This window comes from Microcebus murinus, chromosome 2 (genome assembly GCF_040939455.1).
Source record: "Microcebus murinus isolate Inina chromosome 2, M.murinus_Inina_mat1.0, whole genome shotgun sequence".
In the NCBI taxonomy this organism is placed as follows: domain Eukaryota; kingdom Metazoa; phylum Chordata; class Mammalia; order Primates; family Cheirogaleidae; genus Microcebus; species Microcebus murinus.
In genome coordinates, this window is record NC_134105.1 from 48,613,052 (window position 1) to 48,638,946 (window position 25,895).

The 25,895-nt window shown below is 33.6% G+C and overlaps 1 protein-coding gene across 8 annotated transcripts in view; it reads right to left on the reverse strand.

The window, feature by feature from the left end:
• The window catches only part of DOCK7 (dedicator of cytokinesis 7), a 203,895-nt gene that overhangs the window by 18,437 nt on the left and 159,563 nt on the right, over nt 1-25,895 (reverse strand). For 5 of the 8 annotated variants that reach the window (XM_012767098.2, XM_075998923.1, XM_075998925.1 and 2 more), the window contains 10 exons: nt 18,673-18,831; nt 17,921-18,021; nt 16,475-16,667; nt 15,239-15,382; nt 14,071-14,202; nt 12,535-12,549; nt 4,899-5,024; nt 2,559-2,648; nt 2,202-2,438; nt 1,707-1,850 (listed from right to left, as the gene is read on the reverse strand). In XM_012767098.2, coding sequence (XP_012622552.2) covers nt 1,707-1,850; nt 2,202-2,438; nt 2,559-2,648; nt 4,899-5,024; nt 12,535-12,549; nt 14,071-14,202; nt 15,239-15,382; nt 16,475-16,667; nt 17,921-18,021; nt 18,673-18,831 — 1,341 coding nt within the window. Of the gene's footprint in view, nt 1-1,706; nt 1,851-2,201; nt 2,439-2,558; nt 2,649-4,898; nt 5,034-12,534; nt 12,550-14,070; nt 14,203-15,238; nt 15,383-16,474; nt 16,668-17,920; nt 18,022-18,672; nt 18,832-25,895 lie in introns of all 8 variants that reach the window. The other 3 variants (XM_012767100.2, XM_012767093.2, XM_075998912.1) reach the window with 1 other exon arrangement.

Below are 25,895 nucleotides of genomic sequence, written 5' to 3' on the forward strand. Positions count from 1 at the left end.
TCCCTTCCCATGGAATATTCCTTAAGATTGGGGCCATGCCCAAAATCATCAGCAAGAGAATTTGAATGAACCAACTACCAGGGGATAATGGAGATGGCTTCTGATCTGCATGTGGAAAAAGAACAATATCTTATATACATCTATTATTAAAAGTTTCAAAATGAGGCCGGGCATGGTGGCTCACGCCTGTAATCCTAGCTCTCTGGGAGGCTGAGGCGGGCGGATTGCTCGAGGTCAGGAGTTCAAAACCAGCCTGTGCAAGAGCGAGACCCCGTCTCTACTATATATAGAAAGAAATTAATTGGCCAACTGATATATATATATATATATATATATATATATATATATATATATATAAAATTAGCTGGGCATGGTGGCACATGCCTGTAGTCCCAGCTACTCGGGAGGCTGAGGCAGTAGGATCGCTTGAGCCCAGGAGTTTGAGGTTGCTGTGAGCTAGGCTGACGCCATGGCACTCACTCTAGCCTGGACAACAAAGTGAGACTGTCTCAAAAAAAAAAAAAAAAAAGTTTCAAAATGATTCCATATCACTTATTTAATCCTCACAACTTATTGTGAAGGATATCTGCAGAAGATAACACTAGGGAGAATCTAAGATAGTAGAGGTTCACAAATATGTACGTAGCTCTGAAAATGAATCCTTCTTTTTTAGATCATATTCCTTCTGTATAAGCTTATATTTATTTTTAATTTTTTTTGAGACAGAGTCTCACTTTGTTGCCCAGGCTAGAGTGAGTGCTGTGGCGTCAGCCTAGCTCACGGCAACCTCAAACTCCTGGGCTCAAGCAATCTTTCTGCCTCAGCCTCCCAAGTAGCTGGGACTACAGGCATGTGCCACCATGCCCGGCTAATTTTTTCTCTATATATTAGTTGGCCAATTAATTTCTTTCTATTTATAGTAGAGACGGGGTCTTGCTCTTGCTCAGGCTGGTTTCGAACTCCTGACCTCGAGCAATCCGCCTGCCTCGGCCTCCCAGAGTGCTAGGATTATAGGTGTGAGCCACCGTGCCTGGCCTCTGAATAAGCTTTTAAAGAAAAAGCTATTTTAAGTGAATCAATTCTTTCTTAATAAAATGCATATGGACACATAGGTAGAAAACCCTAGGCAGTAGAGAAGGCAGCTATAGAAACCTTAAGAACTGAGATTATTCTAAACTTTTGTTTTTCAATTTTCTTCCATTTATACTTTCAGTGTCTTTTGCAACCACTTCTATTTTTTTATTTATTTATTTTTTTTGAGACAGAGTCTCACTTTGTTGCCCAGGCTAGAGTGAGTGCCGTGGAGTCAGCCTGGCTCACAGCAACCTCAATCTCCGGGGCTCAGTGATCCTACTGCCTCAGCCTCCCGAGTAGCTGGGACTACAGGCATGCGCCACCATGCCCGGCTAATTTTTTGTATATATATTTTTTAGTTGGTCAATTAATTTATTTCTATTTTTGGTAGAGACGGGGTCTCGCTCAGGCTGGTTTCGAACTCCTAACCTTGAGCAATCCGCCCGCCTCGGCCTCCCAAAGTGCTAGGATTACAGGCGTGAGCCACCACGCCCGGCCCTGCAACCACTTCTAATACATATACTTTTCACTTGATTTAGCACTTATTTGTGATCTTTGTAAAATATAATAATGAAATTATTCCAAATTCTATTTAAAATTTTAATCACATAGTGCTAGCAAAAAGCACTAACCTGATTAACTGTTGTGCCTACAGATCCCTGGAGTACCATTTGAAGCATTTTGGGATCTGCTGGATCCTGATGTGTTGCAAATGCCAACTCCTGTGTCTTTTTCTGCATGTCTTCAATAGCAACTTCAATTGGTGTTAAGATGATCTGAATAAAACAGCATCTATTAGGTGAGTGTACTGATTGAAAACTATTTAATGAATTTTACATATAATCAATTAAAATTATGAAAAAAGTAGAGATTAATTGTAAACCTTCACGTAACAATGAAATCCCAGATTTGGATCCTTAAAAGAAAAAAAAAAATCAACCTTTTAAAGCATAACCTGAGAGTAAATTAGGAACTTAGAAGTCAAAAAATACTAGTTCAAAAGTGGGTAAAGTTCTAGTACGTTATGGTATAAGGGATGGTACATATCTTCTGCTACATCTAAATTGTTGTTACATGGTTTGCATGTATTTGTTTCACTAATTCTATTTCCCTATTTATAGACTTACCTCCTCTTTATGAGTGACATTGACCCTTGTTTTAATATAAGGAAAGGCATGAGAAGTAGTCAGAATGGTCTTCCTTTTGAATTGTTCATGAAGTTCCCCATGGGCACGACCATCTAAAGTGAAGGGTGTACAGTACATGAAACGTCGAAGATTATAATTTTTGTCGAAATATGTGATTCTGTCCTTCATCTCATATGTGTCAAAGTATGGCTCCACGTAGGTAATCTGAATATATGCCTGGGAAAGGAAAAAATTGTTCATTTCCTCACTGTTATCATTTAGTCTTTCTCAAACAAATAGCAAAGAGGTATATTTCAAAGATACACCTATATGTCATTACAGTCTAGTCAACCATACCTTGTTAGGATCCAATTTACACTTGTCTACAGGATTAGAGTCCTTGATTACTTCAACCACATCCTCTCCAAATCTTTCTCCATAAAATCCCTACAATAAAGAAAAAGAAATCTTTTACATGAAGTTAACAGGATTAGAAAATAGAGAAGGCCTTTGAGGGAGATTCCTGAGCAAAATTAGGGGATTTAGTAAATTCTGTATAACCATGTCAATAATTACAAAATAAGAATTATTTAGGCTTATAAAAATTATACTAGGTCATAAATTATCATGGTCTCAGTCCATATTTATTTGACATTATTCCCATCTATGCACTTTAACACAAAATATAAGAAAAGAGTAATTTTCTCCAGTAAAAACACAGGATGCCATAAAAGGTTATAAAGAGAAACAAAAGATAACAAAAAGATAAAAGAAACTCATTATCTTTGATGTATAGGATCTTACTTTTATTGAGTTTGATGTGGCCTAATTTCTTTTTTTTAATTTTTTTCCTTTTTATTTCATATTATGGGGGTACAAATATTGTTAAGGTTACATATATTGCCCTTGCCATCCCTCCCCCCTCCCTGCTGTGTCACAGCTTCAAGCCTGTCTATCTTCCAGGTGGTGTGGTGCGGGCAAAGATATAAAATGTAACCAAAATGTCAAAAAGCAAAAGCAAAACAAAAACAAACTTTTATCAGGTAGTAGGCAGGTGGGAGGGGGAGGGAGGGGGTGGCCTAATTTCTTAACAGACCATGGGTCAATGAATAAACATTTTTTTAATGCTTTTTTAACATTCCAGAATTTTCAAATAAAAGCATTGATCTGTTGAAGTTTTGTATAGGTTTAGATTTTGAAAAGGCAACCTTCGGTCAAGAATGTAGTGACTGAGATGCTTTGCATCTCTGCAGAAGAAATTTGTTTTAAACTGTTTAGATTTCTGGAAATACAGACTTTTAGAAGAAAAAGAAAAAACAAAACAAAAGAATGTAGTGACTATTTCATATGACATTGGGTAGCACCCTGGGCAATGGATGGAGCTATTCAAAAGGAAAAATCTAAATCTAAATCTTCAAAGGAGGCCTGGTACAGTGGCTCATGCCTGTAATCCTAGCACTCTGGTAGGCCAAGGCGGGAGGATTACATGAGCTCAGAAGTTCAAGACTAGCCCTAAGCAAGAGGAGACCCTATCTCTACTAAAAATAGAGAAATTAGCGGGTGTCATGGTATATGGTATACGCCTATAGTCCCAGATACTTGGGAGGCTGAGGCATTGCTTGAGAGGTTGCAGTGAGCTAAAATACCACCATTGCACTTTACCCATGGCAAAAGACAGAGCAAGACTGTCTCCAACAAAAAAAGAAAAGAAAAAAAAATCTTCAAAGGAGAAATTCCCACTCCTGCCCCTGCCCCAAAAACAGTTTTTATGATTAGCAAATATAGTCTCAATCAATATTTCCCAAGACTTTAGCCTCTTGAAAAATAAAAAGTCACAGCTTGAGCCAATTTATGAAAGTTGAGTCCGGCAAAGTTGCCAATAAGAATATAACACTCAAAAAATTGATAACATCAGCTAAGAATAAAAACAAACCTGGAGCACTACATCTCAAACTGTTATGTGAATACTAATCAACTGGGGATCTTGTTAAAATGCAGATTTTAATTCAAAAGTCTGGGGTGAGATCTGAGAATCTGCATTTCAAACAATCTCACAGGTGATGCCAATGGTTCTGGTCCTATGGACCATGCTTTCAGGAAAAAGAAGAAAGGCTGGAAAGAAAAACTATAACAGAAAAGACTGGTTAGCCTGACAAATAGGGAAATCAATCATTTATGGTGAAAATTAAGAAATTATAAAGGCCAAGGGAAGTGTTTTTAAGGTGTGATTTCAAGCTAAAGTTCTAAAGATATCTCACTATGAACCTGGTAAACCAAAAGAGATGATAATGTTTGTGTCAGAAATTTCTTGGGGTTCTAATTCTAGTTCCATTATTAGCTGCTAATTAATTCCTTGTGTCTTTTTCTAAAAATGTATATATAGTATATAGTATATAGAAATAGTATATATATTTCTCCTTAAATCACAGTAATTCTGAAGGATATATGGGTTTCTAAAATATGTTATGAAAATACAACCTCAAAAAATAGAGTTAAAAATATTATTTTACTGTTGCTATAGAAGTTTTGAAGGATTTTAAAGAGTATTATTGGAAGTAATCAAAAATCCTTATAATGAAAGGGAGTAGTTTATTGGGTAAGATCTGGCTTATCAAATGATTAGTTCTGGACCTGAGTCTAATCATCACAGAGAATACAAATTAAAGATGACATTTTATGAACTACCACAGCATTCACCTCCAATCTGTGAGATATCTCTGCAAGTTTGGTTATTGCAGGCTCCTTGTAAACAAATTCTTGTTCATCCAAATCCCCGAACTTGGTTCCATAAAAACCAACACGAAAATAGGTGCCAAACATCCGCTTACCATCCTAGGTTTAGGAAAATGAAGAAACTTTAATATAAAGTCTTTTTTTCACGTTATGCTTAGATTGCTATAGTATAAAATTTCTAAAGTATTGCAAAAAGTTTTAATTCAGAATTATAATATTTTATTATTTTTCAAATAAAGGGAAAACAAAATAAATAGTCTTTTTTCATTATTTCTAACAAACAATATTATGCAATTAGGGCCTTTACCAAGTGATTAAATCACATATGATATATATGTTTCAGAGTTTATACCAAGTGACTATATCACATTGGTTTATGCTTTTTAAGTCTATACAATTGAGATAAATTAACTTATTTTTCTTAATGCAAGAAAAGATGCTTGGTATAACATGAACTGTGTCCTAATTGTGCTGATATTAGAGCATATTAGCTAAAGTTAAATTTATAAGCAACATTAACATTTTAAAATTAGTATTAGCGTTTATATAAGTTCTTTACAAATATTAAATAAGATCATAAAAGTCAAGTATAGCATCTGGTATAGAACAGACAATCATAAATGTCAAGACCCTCCAGAAGCATTAAAGCGAAAAATCTATATTTAATATCCCTGTGCCAATACAAATATTTATATATGGAAAAGTAACTAAAAATGGAACAGTAAAGGAAAAACTTTATGAATGAAACATAATAAGAAAAAAAATTTTCAGATGAGTTGGTTATTCTAAAGCTCCCAAACCACCTGCTGCGTATATTAACCATATTTGTGTTAGGTACAAAGTACACTAGTGTCACCTTAACTCTCACACAGTACACGTGAAGGCAAATTCTTTCAACAAAGATAAATATTTAGAAGCTTTCTATGCAATTTTTACAATTTAGGTACAAAACTATTCCAGAAGGATTTTGTGGTAGCTCTTATATATACAACTACACATAAGTATTTAAATACCTGTGAATTCTCTTTAAGCCTAATCTGCTTTATATTTATTTTTCCTATATTGAAAAAGCAAAAGAATATATAAAATAAGCTAGAAATGTTACAGATAATTAAGCAAAATTAGAAACTCTGATCCTTAACTTACTAGTTTTACAATATCAAAAAAAAATAAGTATAGTGACTAAAAATATCCACACATTTTTATTTAAAAGAAGCAAGGTTTAAAGAAAAATGTCTTTGGAGCTAAAGAAACTTGAGGTTTCTAATTTTAAAACATTTTTTCACAGTTACTTTATTTCAAAATCTAACAGACATAAAAATTAATTGATTTCTATAGCAAATGAATCTCTCTTGAAGGATTAAATGAATTCAATCAAAATTTTGATTAAAACCATCAGTAAGCCAATGGAACAATATAATAATATATAATAATAGTAAATTTTGACACAATCAAGGAATGAAGGCACTGCATGGAAAATAAAAACAGGCATCTATATAAATTACTTAAAAATTTGTGATTGCTATTTTTCATAATGCCATACATATATATTCCTACTTTTTAAAACCATAAATATTAAAATACTGTTATTGTGGTTGTATTCCTCTCAGAATACAACAGTTTAAAACAATATTCCAATTCTTCAATATTGTGGCTCTTTAAATATTTGAAGACAGCAATTAGGACCTGTTTCCCTTAGCTAAACACTCCCATTCTCAATTAACCTTCATATGACAGGAATCCCTACCTTCTTTGCATTTTATTTGTTTTTCAACGCCATCTTTTAAAGTGTGATATCCCTGAAACAGACACAATACTGCTGATGTGATCTGACCAGATACTGCTGATCTGATCAGTGGGCTAACTGCCTCCTTGGATCTAGACACTGAATTTTATTAATGCAGCTTAGAACTAAACTACCTCTTTTTACAAATTTTCTCATATTAACATTCAGTTGAAGGAATAAAATTATTGAGTGTTTATTGTGGTAGCCACTGTTCATCTTCAGTAGTAGAAAAATAAAAATAAATAAGACTTGCTTTTCAAGAGAATAAAAAAAATATTCAAATAACTATAGTACAAAGGGATATATGCTATAATAAAAGCCATATAAGAAAGAAAGGATCAATCCTGTTGGAACCAAGTCACAACAGAGGTAACACATTGACAGGGTTCTATGACTCAAAAGAATTGGCCAAGTAGATGGGAGGAGGGAAGGAAGTGACATTCAAATAGAGAGGGAGAAAAAAAAAAGGCAGATATAAAGTCATAAAGTAGAATGTAGGTGAGGGAAACTATTCATTTATCTATTCAAATATTTACTGAGTGTCTACTATGTGTCAGAAAACAGTCTTAGACATTTGTGATAAATCAGTGAACAAAAGGGACAAAGAAGGTGGTCAAGGTAGGTTTCATCAAGAAGCTGACAAAGGATCAAAGACTAAAAGGGATTATTCATGCTGATCTGTGGAGGAAGTGCATTCTAAGCAGAGGAAAGAGCCCCTGCAGCTGCCCTAAGGCAAGAGGAACAGGAAGGTAAAAGGTATGGCAGAACAGGAGGAGATATGCTTAGAGAAGTAACTACTGGGAGTTACTGGAATTTAAAATGAATGTGTCGTCCTACAGTTGGGGAGGGAGCAGCAGGGGATAGATATGGATGGAGAGGAAGAAAGGCTAAGCAATTGAGTGACTTTATCTTCAACTTATTAATAGAAAGAGTCCACCAGCCACTATCCAGTTCAGGAACGCATGATCATATTGCTTCACCTTCAGGAAAAACATCACTTCATCTTTAATTCCTCTTCAGAGTTTTGGACCACAGGACTCGACGCTTGTTTTTCTTTTAAATTAAAAACAAAAACACTACTTCCCCATAATCTGGACTGTTTTTCTAACACTAGCCTCCTTTACTGTTATGAATTCTTTTAAAATTTTCCATCACTCCTGCACTACAGCTTACTCTTTCTGAGCAGTTCTCTTACTGCTTCCACAATCTTCCAGGTAATGAAACTATGTCCCAAAGAAATCCATCTACCATGTCTCTAAATGATTGAAGTCTCTTATGACAAATATATCTTAAATCTGTTTTAGTTTTGTTATCTTTATTTAGCAAGAAACATTCTGTTGGGCTAGCTGTATATTTCCATAATGACATCACTTTTTATAAAATCCTTTATCTTCACCCAGTTGTTTCCCACTATGCTTCCTTGAAGGTAACAGATTTCCATATAGGTATATGAGTATACACACGGTGGCAATCTCTCTTTCCTTCTATTAGATTTATCTTTTTTCTTTTTGAGACAGAGTCTCACTTTGTTCCCTGGGCTAGAATGCCATGGTGTCAGCCTAGTTCATAGCAACCTCAAACTCATGGGCTCAAACAATCCTTCTGCCTCAGCCTCCCAAGTAGCTGGGACTACAAGCATGCACCACCATGCCCGGCTAATTTTTTCTATATATTTTAATTAATTTCTTTCTATTTTTAGTAGAGACACGGTCTCGCTCTTGCTCAGGCTGGTCTCGAACTCCTGAGCTCAAATGATCCACCCGCCTCGGCCTTCCAGAGTGCTAGGATTACAGGTGTGAGCCACCGCACCTGGCCTAGATTTATCTTTCTTAAACAGCATTTATCGGTTCATTCCAGTTACAGATCTCAACTTGGGAACAAGTTAATTTTATTAACAAAATTGTGTTAAGATTTCAAATAATAGTAATGATAATACTAATGATAAAAATCATGGTAACAACAAAAAAAATGACCAACATTTTTCGAGTACTTAATACGTGTTAGACACTGGCTAACCACTTTACACGTACTACATCAATTCTTATCACAACTCTATGAGAAAGGTGCACTTATTTTCACCCTCATTTTATGAGGAAAAGTAACTTGCTCAAGGTCACATTGTTAATAGGTGGTGGAGCTGTGAGTTAAACCCCTATATACTTGACATCAGAGTCTAAGCTCTTAAATGACCTGTATGTTCCCTATACTTTACATACTTGCATAAACATTAGTATGACTAGGACATTAGTATGATCCCTGAACTGTCTTCCACTTCTCTGATGCTTTCATTGAGAATTTTTGTGTATTTCTTTGTGTAATTCTTTTGAGAATTACCTCCCTCCCTGTTTTGTCTTCCTCTATATGATAGCACAGACCTCTACTGTAATTGTTTTTGCATATCCTTCCTGTACACTCCACTATAAAAATCAGGTTGGTGGTTTACCTACCAAACATAATCTTCTAAGATATATCTTAGTCCATTTCTTATCAGAAGTTCAATTCTGACCATTATATGTCCCCATCCAGAAAAAAGAAATTATGTCTAATTTCATTTACATAGTAAACATTCGCTGTCCATATCTTTCTTTTTCTCTTCAAAAGTAGCATAAGGGGCAGAAAAAAAATCAGTGGTGTGGTATCTCTCTTTAGGTGCTCAGTTATGGGTCTATACCAACCATCAGGAAGTCATCAACTTCTAGAAAGCATCTCCTCCTACAGACAGTAAGTTTTTTCCCATCTATTGTGTTTTCCTTAACTTTCTTCACATCTAATTCCACCTTCCTGAGTAAAGACTCATGTACTTTATACGTACAATGTTCTAATTTGTTTTTTAGAGTATCACATTTTTCCACTCAATTACCTGAGTACTTATTTTGAGTATGCTCTACCCTCCTGAATTTTTATTTCATTTCCTTCTTTCAGAGTTTATTCTCTCCTCACCATCCTCACTATAATTTGCTGTTTCTAATTCAGCTCTACCTTTTATTTGCTTGGATGAGTGACTTCATCTCACTCACTCAGCTTTAGTGTGGATTAAAGAATATAAAAATTCAACAAAAGCCAATGAGCCAGAACTATAGCCAGTATTTCTGAGCATAGAAAAACTAGAATACTGGCTCATATTCATGTCCATCCAGTCCAATAAGAGGTAAGATATATTGACATGTGTCAATCCCAAAAGTTAGAGTAACCTACATTTCCTCACTGAGCTAGTAGAGAGAATTTAGCTTAACAAAGCTAAGCCCTTCTTCTCTAGACTTTCTGGAAACTTTAAGATACACCTACTAGGGTAGTAGTAATTTCTTTAAAGAAATATCTTGTAATCTTTAAGAAAAGAAAGTAGAAAGTGTCATGTGACTATGTTATCAGTGTTTGCAGATTGATTTTTCGGAAGAATCTTAACTTGTAATAGTATACTTCTGAAAACAAATTGATCACTACTTAATAAATGGACAAATAAAAACATATACACATAAAATACAAAATGGTTATATAAATTTTCACGTAGAAATTTAACATTTGTCTTTCTTTTAAAAATAAAAATGCATCATAAGAAAGAAATAATTGAAATACTTTATTTCCTATTATTTTAAGGAATTGAAATTGGCAGAGGAGGTAATAGCCACATAATTCCTAAAGGGTTCATGATTTATTTTGCATGGTAAAACCTCCCAATTTGCTAAATATTAAGTTTTAGAGTTATCTTTTACACACATACACACACACACAAACATTCTCTTTCTCACACACACACCCTTGTACCCAAAAGCTTTGCCAACTCAATTTATTTGCAAGGGGCATAATAAAAAGTGAAATGTATTACTAATATACAAACTCAGAAGGGCTATTCCTATAAGTTGAGGAGTAAGTTATCAATTCAAAGAGCCTTTCTAAAATGTATAAATTATTCCTACTGGATTTCAATCCAGTAAGAGTTCTATGAGAATACTAGGAAATTAGCCAGGAAACATAGTTTTTAGAAAAAATAAAATCACTGAAGTTTTCACAGTCAAAAAGAAAAATCACAAGATAGAACTTACCACAATAGACAATAGTAAAAGTAGGGAGGAGGGTCAGCAACCAGGGGCAAGAGAGAAGAGAAAACAGAAAGCATTTTAATTACAGAAATTTCAAAACAAATAAGCAGCAAATGGTAGCAAACACATTTTTAAAATGCAAGCATCCATTTAAGTTTTACAAGGGAAAAGCAAAAAACAAACGTGCAACAAATTTAGCAGCTACAAAGCTAAAGGTCCAGTAAAAGGTAGTGATAAGAATATAAACAAAAAGTCTGTGCAATTTTACCATGCAATAAACATGACAGAATGATATTAATGTCATAACCAGTGAAAATTATACCTTTCAGGGGTCGATTTAGCATCAAGGAGACTAGTAATAAACTGCTCAGAGGTTTCAATATATCCTTTTATGCCTAATTTCCAGCTAATTCTATTTCATGTGAGAAAATCCAGAAGAAACTTTATCACTTATATATAACCATGGCAAGTCTCTTTACGTATGTCTTAACTGAGCCATGGAATTATTTTAAATAAAATGAGGAATTATTTTATTTTAAATAAAATGAGAAATTATTTTTTAGGTATTAATAAGGTCACACATTTAATCTTGAGAATTAAGGTAGATCTGAAAGTATTGGCTTCACCTGAAGAAAAGCAAAAGGTGGGTACTATTTCAGAAATGGAAGAAAACTCAGTAGTAACATTTATTCCTAAGGTTTTCTATTTGGGTTTCAAAACAAGGATTGCAATGCAAAACCAAACAGAGAAACCTAAGCTGTTTAACCAATATAAATCTAACCATGAAGTGAGAGGCAAAGCATACAACTTTACAACTACACCCAGCTTTAAATAAATTTGATTTATTACTACCGTGCTTTACCTCATCAAAAAAAATTAGGGCATATTTTATAGAATTCTTTCCTTTACAGAAAGATTTAAAATAACGGTCATCAATTCTTCCTGGCATTTTTTCAGGTAAGATTTGATTTACATATAACTTTTCACGAGCCTAATTACTACATAAAAAGACGCACATGTAGTCTTATTAAACATTAATGCATCAAACACTGTCAGAATACAAGGTCAAATTAAATTTCAAGTTCTCTCAATCTCTTTATCCTTCCCCCCAGTACCAATTTAAATGGCAAAAGCGAATTTCTTTCCTCAGTACTGCTTACAGTCAAGGTGAAGAGCCCCAAAATCAAATTAACACAGTATCTCATCAGTTCTATGATGCACATTTTTTGCTCACATTTTTTAATATTTCTGTAGTTGGTATTCATCTTTCAACTGACAGGATGTCCTGGTTTAATACATAGGCTTTTTTTGTTTTCTTAAACACACATAAAATAATAGTATGTTTTATAATTGATATGTCTTACATCAGATGAAATAAAGTATTTTCTATTTATACCTCTGAGCAATAACACATAAATCGACCTCTGTAAAATGAGGTGAAACAATATGGTTAAAAAAAAGAAGTCTGTGTGTAAATGTTGATGAAAGAAATGCTTTAAGGAATAAAAACAAACTAAAGTGATGACAAGGTGGCTCATTTACCAAAGAATCTCATTAGTGTAACATATGGATTTCCATGCACTGCCTACAACCTCTTAATAATAAATTTCTTAAAATAACTTACAGTATTTTAACAAAATTTCTTTGGTTAATGAATTCAGTTGATAGCAGATAGCAACAGAATGCCCACAGCTAGCACATGTGGGCAAAGCATTGGCATAAGAAATCTGATCAAATCAATCTATTAGTGTCTTTAACTAACTAAAACATTACCTACCTCCCAGCCAGTACTCTGTATAATAAAAAGTAAAAAAGGGCAAGTCATAAAAAAACTGTTTAAAAAGAACAAAAAAAGGCCAAAGGAAGTTCAGTAGTGTAAGGCATCATATACCATAATTTCTTCCCCATGAATAGAAGACAAAAGGATATTTTAAACAGCATATTCCTTCACTTAAGACCTACAATAATTTTATAAATTGCTTGTTCAAAACCCAGCAGCTAAAATTTTGCCTTTGAAAAGCTTTAATAAGTGAAAGTACAAATTTTTGGTAAAGAGAGCCAGTTGCTTGTTCCATTTATGTGTTTAGATTAGATCACTAAAGTATGCTGCACTTCACTGAAGTATCCAGGATAAACTGGAGTACAAATTGCAATTTTGCTCAAATACAACTTACATAAATAGATCAAAGTTTCTTGGAAACACTAGCTCTGGATGTTCCAGACCTGACATGCATAATTTATAATTTATAGCTCTCGAAGCTGGGATAAGGTTTCTTTGATAGTATATATACAACAGATCATAAAAAGACCCACCTGTTATGATCATTAAACCTAATCAATCTTTTGCAGCTTTAACATTTTAGTAGATGACATTAAAATCCTGACTCAACAGAATAATAGCAGGCCTATTTTAAGACTGTTAACAATTTTTCAGATCATATCAATTCATCTAGAACAGTTTGGCTCATGGCAAGAAAGAGGTCAGGCTGATAGAGAATAAAGTAGGACTAGTACTGCACATAAAAGTGGATAATCAACACTCCACCTCCTTCTTAGACAGTGGCAGCAGCAGATAATAGCAGGGTAGCATCGGAAAGGGAACAGAAAAGTAGAGAAGAAGGAGGCTCAATAGGATATTTCAGGGTATTTTAATGGAGCCAAGGGTTTAGTTTCAAGGAAATCAATTGCTAGTAGTCTAATTAACTTTAAACTTAGTTTAACTAGATTTTAATTTTGGTGATTATATGTGGTTTCCATAACAAACTATAAAGAAATACTGAAATCATACTATTTTAATTAAACATATGTAAGACAACCATTTTACTTATTTTCAATAAATATTATTTTCATATTGGAAATATATCAAAGGATGATAGAATTTAAACATCTAAGAAAAACAAAGTTTGGCTGCAGTCATTAAAAATATTAATCAGAGTTTCACATCATTTAGTAAAAAACTTTTTTTGGCAGCAAAGGAATAGATATCAATTTTAAAAATCAGATTCATAATTATAACCTATATGTGAAACAGAAAATAAAATGCAATTTTAAAAATCTGTTTACTAGTAACAATTCAAAAAAATGAAGAAAAAAGCTATGAGGAAAGCTTATGATCATCATTATTTACTTCAGACAGATTCATTTTTTGTTAATAAGCCTTGCTTTGGCCATGAACATCATTTTGACTACTCATTTGTAACCTGAGCAAAATGGTCATTTCATGGGATCTAGTTTGACATCAGTACAAAACAACATTTAATGTTTGTAGACAGTTTTCTTTATTTATACTGAAGCTAGAAATTGGAATCATTACCTGATGAACAATTTTGCTGAATGCTTCTTGAAGTTTACCATGAATTGTGGATAGTTTCTTTGCATCCCGATTAGCTTCATGAATAGGAATGAGTACTTTGTAAACCTCATTAACTGCTTCATACATGCCAGCCTAAAAGAATAATGTTTATAAAATATTGCTTTCTTTTCTTTTACATCAGTAAGAAAGTAGAATAATTACAATGTATGAATTTACAATATTTCTATTAAGACAACACCACTGAAGCTTTTCCAATAGGACATAAAAAATAAACAATACTAATTTTTAAGTGTACTAAAGCTTAATAAAAGAATTTTATATAATGTATCATCTGTGGATAAATGGATATGTAGGTAGGTATGTCTGTGTGTATATTAGTAAAATAAAAGCATATTTATATTTCTATATAATTTGAATTGGGCATTCTGTCTCTACTGAATAATTACTTAACTAAGGTAAATGTGTGTGTGTATACTATTTTATGCAAATACACTTTTGCAGACTTAATATTTTGGAGAAATAAATGATTTTAGTTTCCCAGGAGGCCACAGGTTCTCTAATTATAAGAGACTTTGATATCTGTGACCAGTATAATATGGAATCTCTTTTATTCCTCTGCTCAGAATTAGTTTCTGCAAAAGAATGTAGTTTATAAAGCTCCTGAAAAGTAAGCCCCAGGCCTCCAATACCTCCCTAATAAGGATCACTATGTGACCGACAGGATAAGTAGCCGTAACATTTCTGGACGCCAAGGCAATGCCCAACATACTAGAAAGAAGATTCTCCTCTTTATCTAATAGATAAGCTCTATTTACAGAGCCATGTTAGTCTACGCAAGAACTTAAATCACTAGAGACTTTGTTTATTTTGTTCTGTTTTTAAATTCAAAACTTTCAGAAAATGTGTAGTGGTAAAAGTTTTGTGAAAAAATATCTACTGCAGATTACATGCTGGTTCATAAACAAGCAAATGAAAAACACTTAGGGAAGTGATAGATAATAAAGATTAAAAGGATAATGAATCTTGAAAGAAAATCTGTTCTTAGATAATTTCTCAGGGACTTAGAATAAACTATGTTAAAAGTAAAGTAGGGTTATAAGGCAGACAGATGTCACTGATAATTCAGAGGTATGAAACTGTGGGAAAAGAATGAACAAGAGTCATTTACCATAGAGAAAGAAGCAGCTGCTTGTTCCAGTAATCCCACAAGTCCTGACTCAGTAAAGTACTTTCCAGAGCAGATACCTTCTTCATCTGGAGATACTACGTCATCTGAGACTGCAGATTCTTCTAAAACATTAGATGAAATATTCTAGGAGTAGAAAATAGTGAAAAGACTTGTAAAATGAACTAATTTCCTAGCATGAAAAATGTATAAGAAGAAATAATTGAGGATGAAATATAACTATCATATCAGCTTAGGTTAAAAAAAGAAGAGTTGATATAAGGGTAAAAGATAAATCTCCAAAAACTTTCTATATTTTAAAAATGATAATAAAATAGAAACATAATTGTTAGATAACCTTTCCCTAATAAAAAGTTGTAAGAAAGAAAATTAAGAAAAATCATGGGCTATAGAAAATAGTGATAAGACATAAGATATCTAAGGAGACTTAAAACGGTCTCTTAGCTTATCTAATATATATTCAGTTAATGAAAAACTCAGGTATGATAAAAGCCCTCTTATCCAATGAGATTGGAAGCAATCATTATTTCTAAAAAAGGAATCATACATATATACCTTATTTTATTATTTTGACCCAACATTTATAGTACATGTACACTCATTTATCAACTTTTTGAAATAGGTCTAAGCCCTTTTTGTATGGGTCTCCAGATCAGAGTTCCATATAATCTCTCTTGAGTAAATACACATGCAAAGAATTCAACTCGTGAGTCAGAGGCATGTACGACTATTAGTGGGTAAACTCATCTGTGAGTCACAGTATTAGTACACTTTATACAGGAAATGGAGAATGTTGGTTTATCTGGTGTGTTAAGTAAAAGCCAATAAAGAGTTCCTATTGAATTCTTTTTTTTCTTATTTTTTCTAAAGTTCAGATCAACTCCATCCTATTGAATTCTTATTCTCAGTATTTTGACTATAATACATTTTCATAGTTGCTAAAGTCTATAACTGATTACAAAGCAGTAAAGGCAAAAAGAATAAATATATAATACATAGCACCAATAATTCAAAGGTTAAGAAACTGTGGAAAGAGAATTTACAAGAAATAGTCTTTAAAAATGTATTAATGACAATGACAGTGAAATGTTAATTCACCTTCGGTAGCTTTGGCTTAAGTCATTAAGCTTTCTTTACAAACTGAAAGAATCTAAACACCAGTGAGAAAAAGCTAAAATCTGAGAAGGACATACCTTGATATAATGTACAGATTCCTACCTGAAATGTTACACATCCTACAGGAAGATATTTCCTGTCTTCCAGCATGCTCAAATATTCAGCAACAAGTGCTGCTGAGTGGACTAGACATTGCGCAGCTTCAGCATGGTTGCTTCGCTCTGAGTGTTTGCCAGCCATGTTCTGTAACCAGGTCAATCGCAGATCTGGAGAGGTCTGGTAACCTTTGGCAATTCTAAGTAGGAAAGAAATTCTCCATTCACATATGGTTCCCAAGTTGGGAGGGAGTTTAGATAGCTTGTTTATAGTTTACCTAGACAGGTTTCTATTACTGCACACACGGATTAAGTTTTTAAGTGGTATGAAAATGTGTATGCTTAGAGAAATAACTATGACCTATGGATGGAGAATATCAGTTGTGGGTTCGGGGCAAAAAGAGACTTACCATATTAAAATCTGGCCACTAAGAAAACAATCAGTAAGTGAAAAAGTATGGGAGTTTATGTGTTCATTATGGAAACATAGGTTAAGTTTTATACTTAAGGAAAAAAAAAAGGCCGGGCATGGTGGCTCACATCTGTAATCCTAGCTCTCTGGGAGGCCGAGGTGGGCGGATTGCTTGAGGTCAGGAGTTTGAAACTACCCTGGGCAACAGCGAGACCCCGTCTCTACTATAAATAGAAAGAAATTAATTGGCCAACTAATAGATATAGGAAAAAAAATTAGCCGGGCATGGTGGCGCATGCCTGTAGTCCCAGCTACTCAGGAGGCTGAGGCAGGAGGATCGCTTGAGCCTAGGAGTTTGAGGTTGCTGTGAGCTAGGATGACGCCACGGCACTCACTCTAGCCTGGGCAACAAAGTGAGACTCTGTCTCAAAAAAAAAAAAAAAAAAAAAATGAAGAGATATAAAAGGTAGTTTCATCACATCATCTTTATTTCAAAGAGAATAAAATTATTTTACTTATACCTTTAATGAACCCCAAAATTGTGAAGAGAGAGGGTCATATGGCAAAGAAAACTTCTTAAGTTTTACTATTGTATCAATTAAGGTACAAAAGGAATCACAGATTTTTCAAAATGTAGCCCTATAAATATTATTCTTTAGGCATAACTATATTGAAAATCAGGCAATTAATGTTATGGTAAAACATGCATATACTGTATTTTCTTCTTAAAAGACTGATTCTTACACTAAAAATATGGGTCTTGGGTCTTCCTAGGAAGTCTGGGGCCCAGGACACCAAGGTATTACATATGTTATGAATATTTTTTTAAATCCTCTTGTTTTTGATAATCAATAAATATACTTTCATAGTTCTTAAGAGATATGACATAGAAGATCTGAAAAAGCAGCCTGGAAAAAGTGCATTTTAACTCTTCAGTCTACCATTAGAGAAATCACTAAATAATTTTTGCATATTTGTTTTTTTCAGCTAATGTTTTACTAAGCCCTTGTATAAAGTATAAGTGAATCAAACAAATGCTACCTGTACATTAGATCAATCAACATTTCAGGATCTTCCTGGTGTTCCTTCATTTTAACAGTATCAGAAAGGATCATATGGAGATTGAAAACCAGATCTTGTACCTGCAGCAGAGAATTATATGAAAAACATTCTTGAATTGTCATTCATTCACAACCACTAAATCAATTTGGGAGATATTTCAGATAAACACCTGAAGATTTCAAAACAAATTATACAATACTGATGTAGTTCTACAGAGTGTATATATGCTGAAGTAATTGGTAAGTGAAGGGTAGTGAACCTTATATAAATTCCTCAGCAAACTATGTTTTTACAGTTCTTTCACCTGGAAACAAGTACAACTATTGTTAGAAATAAAATATAGGGATATAGGAAATACAAGAGAACAGAAGGAAATTCCTCTCCTATGTTTCTGATTTTACTAAAAGGCAGTTGGTAGAAACTAGTTTTTTAAGGCAAATTACTGTTCGATTAGTGAGAATTATGTTTCATCATAAAACTTTGTCTATATTGACTAAGTTCACTGTTCTACTTGTTCCAAATACACAGAATTAAACACCAAAGATATTAACTATTCCAAAAAAGGGTAGCTTAATAAAAAAAATGACTTAGTCATATCTATGGCAATGATATATAGATTGAAAGAGAAATAAAGGATCCTCCAGCAAAAACCAACATCTGATTTAACAATCTGGAAAGTGCCTATTTAATAAGTCTATTCAATTAAAGATTTAGAAAGCAGCATTTCTGACCTGATCAGGAAATGTTGTTTCCCTCAATTCCAGATCTTCTTCAGCATATGTCAATATAGTCTTTAGAGAACGTCTCAAGAATTCTTCATTAAAATTTTGAGATGTGCCCACCAATGAGGATAGTGACATTGTTACCTGCATTTTAACTCTGGCAAAGTTCTATAACAGAGAAATTGTCAGGTCAATATTTAATACAGGAAAGCTTAAATGAAAAAGTCTGCTTTTTTTCTTGCTAAAAGAAAATACTTAGTGAGAAAGTACCATTCTAAGCAAAAATTTTTCAAAAAAGTAATGAAATATGCATATTGAAATCTTATTTTAGAAACCACATAAAACTTAGAACTTTGCTGTGAATAATATGCTTCAAAAAGGATTAAAAAGCCATGTGTTAGAACTGCATCAGAAATTGTCAGAGCTGGGTGTGGTGGCTCATGCCTGTATTGCCAGAGACTTGGGAGGCTTAGGCAGGATGAATGCTTGAGGTCAGGAGTTTGAGACCAGCTTGGGCAACATACTGAAACCTCATTTCTAAAAAAAGATATAATAATAATAAGAAAAATTAGCCAGGCATGATGGCACACACCTATACTCAGGAGGCTGAGGCAAGAGGATCACTTGAGCTCAGGAAGTAATTCAACATTTATTTTGTGTTTTAGAGTAATGCCTTTAAGAGTTTATAACTTACATTCTTCCTTTTTTAGTGTAAATTAATTTCTGCTCCACCATTCCCCACTATGAAACCACTCTTAATATTTTACTTGACATCTTTGTATATTTAAATGTATTTGTTACTTTCTCCCTGAAAATCTCTTGCCTCATCTTCAGTGGCACCACTTTATCCTGGTTTTCCTATTATTTATCCACTACTTTCCTGTCTTCTTTATTCCTTGATTGCCCTTCTTAAATACCAGTATTCCCAAAGATTCAGTAAAAAAATCTTCATTTCTCATTTGATATACTCTAAAGAGCTACATCCATGCCTTTGCCTTCAACTAGTATACATACATGTTTTCCTTTAGCTCATATTTCTCTCTAGAACTCCAAACTATTTTATTTTACTAGATAGCTCCATCTGAATGTCCAATGGGTATCTCAAAGTCAACATGTCTAAAATACCTTCTCTTCCAACTGATTATCTAAATAAGTGGTGCTACTGTTCTTACAGTCACTTAGGTAAAAAACTTTAGGGATCGCCCTGATTCTCCCTTCTCATTATTCATACCATAAATCTAATCCACACCATGCCCTAATCTGTTCCAGTCTGTCCTTTCTCCATTCCCCACGCCAGTGCTTTAGTTTATATCCTCACCATTTCTTACTTGGATTACTATAATAACTTCCTAATCAATTTCCATGCCTTTTTCTCTTATCTACCACCCCTCTTATCTTCTACATAGTACCAGGGAAACTTTTATAAAATGCAAATTTGAACATATCACTCCTTTCTTTAAAAATACTCCAGAAACTCCCCATAGCTTTGAGGATAAAATTCAAGCATTCAACTCAGTAAATATATCAAACTATATATAATAGTAGGCCTTGCGAGTACAGAGATAAAGTATCTGCCTATGACAGCTTACTCTAGACCTTTTCATTTACAACTTTATCCCTTACTACTCTCTCTTCCAGCCATATCCATCAATAAGTGCTTAAAAAGTGTTTCTGTGTTTGCCTATTTCCTTCTCTTATCTCCATGCCTTTCTAATTATACATGCCCCATTGTCTTTACCTAAAAAGCTCTATCCATGTATCCATCTGATTGGGTAATTCTTCAGGTCAAGCATCTCTTCTTTCTGAAAATTTATCCCTGAATCATAAGCTATTTTTCTATGTACTGACCTCTATGTACAGGGTACTAGTACCCTGGCTTATCTTTCAATATAGTAACAACAGCAAGCACTTACTCAGCACTCGCTCAGTGCTACTTACTACTATAAGCATTTTACTTAATTTATAAAATTCTCATAAAATGATCCGAAATAGGTTCATCCATTATTAGATGAATAATACTTGCTTTATCTTCTCTGACTAGATGCCAAGTTGCCCAATGCCTACCACAGTACCTAGGACACCATTTTATACGTTATTATACTGTACAATGTATAGATTTGATATTGTATCTGTTGAATACACACACCATATATATCGCTTCCAGTTTTAAATTACCTATTCTTTTTTAGAGGCGCTGATATGAATTTTATTATTTGTAGTATTATTTTTAAAAAATGGGGTTACATATATTGTCCAGGCCAGATATGAACTTCTGGGCTCAAGCAATCCTCCTGCCTCAGCCTCCTGAGTAGCTAGGACTACAGGCACATGCCACTGCACTCTGCTACTAATATTAAAAATTGCTTTTTCTTCTCTATGATATAAAGCTTTTCTGAAATACTGGAAAAATGTATCAAGAAAATTGAGTGTGGTCAAATTTTAGGAACTTTATTTCAAAACTGAACAAGATCAATAAAGTAACTAGATTCTTCTGTTCTGGACTAAGAAAGAGGCAATGGTAAGGAATCCTAGGGCACAGATTTCAGAACTAATGGAAAAAAAGAAATTCCTTTAAATAAGAAACTCACCTTAAAATGATGAAACTATTTGTCTTGAAAACAACATGGGTTAAAAAATCTGGTAAAACTAGACAGAAATGGATTAACCAGAAAGCTGAGGCACTCAGGCAAGATATGTGTGTAATAGCAAAATCCCAGCAAAAACATATGAAAAGAAAATGATAGGTAAAAAGTAAAAAATATCCAACATATATGCAATGATACCTGGTAAAGAAACCCCAAAGACTGGAAAAGACAAAAAATTAATTTTATACGCAAAAAAACTTTCTGAAATAAATGAACTGAAAGTATACATCATGCACTTGAGAAAATTAACAAAAATTCATCAATACCAAGACATATCCTAGGAAAGGAATTTAATTTTAAATATAAAGAAAGAATTTCATAAATAGGGGAAGAAATATCATTTTTTATCTTCAGATATCTCTACAATGATATATATATATATATATATTTTTTTTTTTTTTTTGAGACAGGGTCTTTCTTGCTCTGTTGCCTAGGCTGGAGTGCAGTGGCATGATCACTGAAGCCTTGAACTACTGGGCTGAAGTGATCCTTCTGCCTTCTCCTCCAGAGTAGCTGAGGCTACAGATGAAAGCCACCATGCCCAACTAAGTTTTTTATTTTCTGCAGAAATGAGATCTATATTGCCCAGGCTGGTCTCAAATTCCTGGCCTCAAGCGATCCTTCCATCTCAGCCTCTCAAAATGCTGGGACTACCGGTGTGAGCCACTGCCACCAGCCTAACAACATTTAATGCCAGAAGACAATCGTACTCAAGTATCGTTATTTTTCCCCTATTAAGTGTTCTTTATCTGACAAATTTTGCTGATCTTTCTTATACTTTCATTATTCAAAGTGAGGCAAAAATTTCACAACTACTTCTGCTGTCCTACAAATATAGACTACTTTGAACAAACAAGCACTTGAGAATATTATTCCCATGAACCTTTATGAGGACAATATTTAGCTGAACAAGAGATGATTAAAGCAAAAATTCTGGTGGTAATAAGCAATATTTCATTTTACAACTAAGAACTAAGACTAAAATGTTACAGCTAAGAAAAAACTGGGAGAGTGAGAAGGAGGATGGAAAGAAGTACTTCAATCATCATATCTGCAATAGATATAAATCAAACAATATTTGAAGCTGACAAATCAAGTGAAGTACAGGCAGATTCAACAATACAAATATAATTAATAAGAAAGATATTTTCCTGGCTATGAAATGAATTACAAAAAAAAGAAAAGAAAAAGAAGAAGAAGATACTTTATTGAAATACTGAGGTAGGAAGAAGAATGACAGAGGGTAAAACAGAAAAAAGAAAATCAGCAATTTGATCACCATTCATTAAAGGGAATTAATAGATGCTGTCTCAAGTAGTATTTCTCAACAATTTTTTCATTATTGTTCTCCTAATGGATCTTTTAAAACATTTTTTTCTAATCACACCTATGAAATTTTAATACTAGAGATGTACTATATATCTCTTTATATATACTACAGATATCTGAATTTTCTGTATACATAAATATAAAGCTTATTCTTTTATTCAATATAAGGTTATAGATGACTAAACATAAAAATTTTAAATTAAAAATTTGAAAATGATTTACATTTAACTTTACTTTATAGCCCTGTTTTCTGAGAAATGTTTAATGTAATCTTTTTGTTTAAATAAACTATAATCCATTAAATCATATAAGCAAATTAGCAATTTATATAAATATAAAACAGTAGTAGCAATATAGTCAAATTTTAAGAATCATTCGAAACTGCTATTTGTCCAGCAAAAGGAAACAATTAAAAAATTAATTGCTTAAACATTATTTCAGCAAACTTTTAACTTTTGCTTAATATAAGAAAGTTTTAACTTAATTAGCTTACTAGATATTCATTCAGATATTATTGACATTTTTTCTTTTCAGCAATTCATGTGATTAATGATGGCTTAAAATAACTTCTGTAGAATTAAGTAATAAATTATAATTTTTAAAATTAATTCTCAAAGCCCAAGTCACAAAAGCATCCATAATCAAACATAAACATTACCTACAAGGCAGCCAATGGAAGCAACCTCTTGTCACATGACGTTGAGACAAAGTAATTGATTAAAAGTCCTCTAATACAGCTATTTATTCTCCATAGTTTTATAACCCTGACATTGTACACATTTTTAACTTCCATTCCATGTCAATGCTGCTCATGTGATACCCAATAAGACCAATGAAGGAAATAAATACTAAGGAACGTGATGTTGTTGGGTAGCACTGAGCTTTGGGGAGCCATACACCATTGTGATAGCTAAGATTTTTTTCACCTCCCACAAGAACCAATTTTGACTCCCTTGGTTGTAGTACTGCCTCTATTGAGAATGCATGATCTAAAGAAATAGAGGATTGCAGGCATTACATAATTAAAACTTCGCTAAATATGATAAATACTACACCCCCAAAATAAGGTAAACTGACCATATAGTGTAAGATGAAAACAATCAACACATTAAAAAAAAATAGGGCAAGAGGAGAGGCATAACAATATAATAATACAGAATTCCAGGACATATCTAAGATAATAACAAGTACGAAAAGGTTTAATTCAAATTATAGATTGGATCATAAAAGGAAGACTCAACTCCGTGTTATATATGAGAGGCACACCTAAAATAAAGTGAAAATAAAAGAACAGGCAGAGGTAACTAAAGCAAGTTAAAATTAAAAAGAAAGCAGAGATCAAGATCTATATATATATATATATATATATATATATATATTTTTTTTTTTTTTTTAGAGACAGAGTCTCACTCTGTTGCCCAGGCTAGAGTGCCGTGGCATCAGCCTACCTCAGCAACCACAGCAACCTCAAACTCCTGGGCTCAAGCTATCCTTCTGCCTCAGCCTCCTGAGTAGCTGGGACTACAGGCATGCGCCACTATGCCCGCCTAATTTTTTCTATATATATATTTTTAGCTGGCCAATTAATTTCTTTCTATTTTTAATAGAGACAGGGTCTTGCTCTTGCTCAGGCTGGTTTGGAATTCCTGACCTTGAGCGATCCTCCCACCTAGGCCTCCCAGAATGTTAGGATTATAGGCATGAGCCACCGTGCCTGGCCAAGATTTTAATATTAATACCACCCAAGGTGAAATTTAGCCGCCCCACAAAGTTTTAAATGAAACCAAGATGGGTTATTTTTAATTCTAAGGAGAATAATTCATTGGAAGATCTAATAGTTGTGAGTATCAATACATCAAGTAAGAGCCAAAGTAGAGGCCAGGCACGGTGGCTCACATCTGTAATTCTAATACACTGGGAAGCTAAAATGGGATTGCTTGAGGTCAGGAGTTCGAGACCAGCCTAAGCAAGAACAAGACTCTGTCTCTACTAAAAAAATAAAAATAAATAAAAATTAGCCGGGCAATTGAAAATAGCAACAACAACAAAAGAAGTAGCTGGGCGTGGTGGTGAATGCCTATGGTCCCAGCTACTCTGGAGGCTGAGGCAGGAGGATCTCTTAAGCCCAAGAGTTTGAGGTTGCCATGAGCTAGGCTGACGCCACTGTATTCACTCAAGCCCGAACAACAGAGAAAGATTCTGTCTCAAGATAAAAAAAAAAAAAACCTAAAGGAAAATAGACAAAAATAGGTAGAGGTTTTAATTTACTTCTATAAGTCCACCAAATAGAGTAAAATAAGATAGATATGGATAAACAGAATAATGTAATTAAAAAGGTATATTTGTTTGGTGTATGTTTAACTCAATATTCTGAAAATAGAAATATCCCTTTTTTAAGTGCTTATAAAACATTCATAAAAACTGACTATGTATGGAAACACATACACACATTCATAGTACAGAATGAGATAAATAGTATATACATTGTATAATCACAATGTAATAAAACTAAAAATGAACACCCAAACTTTGAAACAAAAAGGGTTGTCAACTCTTTGGGTTAAAAAAATGCAAACTAAAATTAGAAAATTACTACACATCAGAACCTATGAGATAGGAGAAGCAATCCTTAAAGGAAAATTCATGGCCTCAAATAAATGAATTAAATATTTGACTTCACAAAAGTAGGACAAATATAACAAATGAATATAATATCTAATAAAAAACTTAAAAATTGAATTCTTCAAAGGCTGTGACATATAATCATAACATATCAAGCAAAGACATTTAAACCTTTAATTTCCTTTATTTCTTTTTACTTAGGAATAATTAAAATGTAAAACTGCTCAATGTACATTTATATTCTAAGTGTGTACTACTATATATATATATATATTTTTTTTTTTTTTTTTTTTTTTTTTTTTTTTGAGACAGAGTCTCGCTTTGTTGCCCAGGCTAGAGTGAGTGCCGTGGCGTCCTAGCTCACAGCAACCTCAAACTCCTGGGCTCGAGTGATCCTTCTGCCTCAGCCTCCCGGGTAGCTGGGACTACAGGCATGCGCCACCATGCCCGGCTAATTTTTTATATATATATCAGTTGGCCAATTAATTTCTTTCTATTTATAGTAGAGACGGGGTCTCGCTCTTGCTCAGGCTGGTTTTGAACTCCTGACCTTGAGCAATCCGCCCGCCTCGGCCTCCCAAGAGCTAGGATTACAGGCGTGAGCCACAGCGCCCGGCCAATATATATATATTTTTT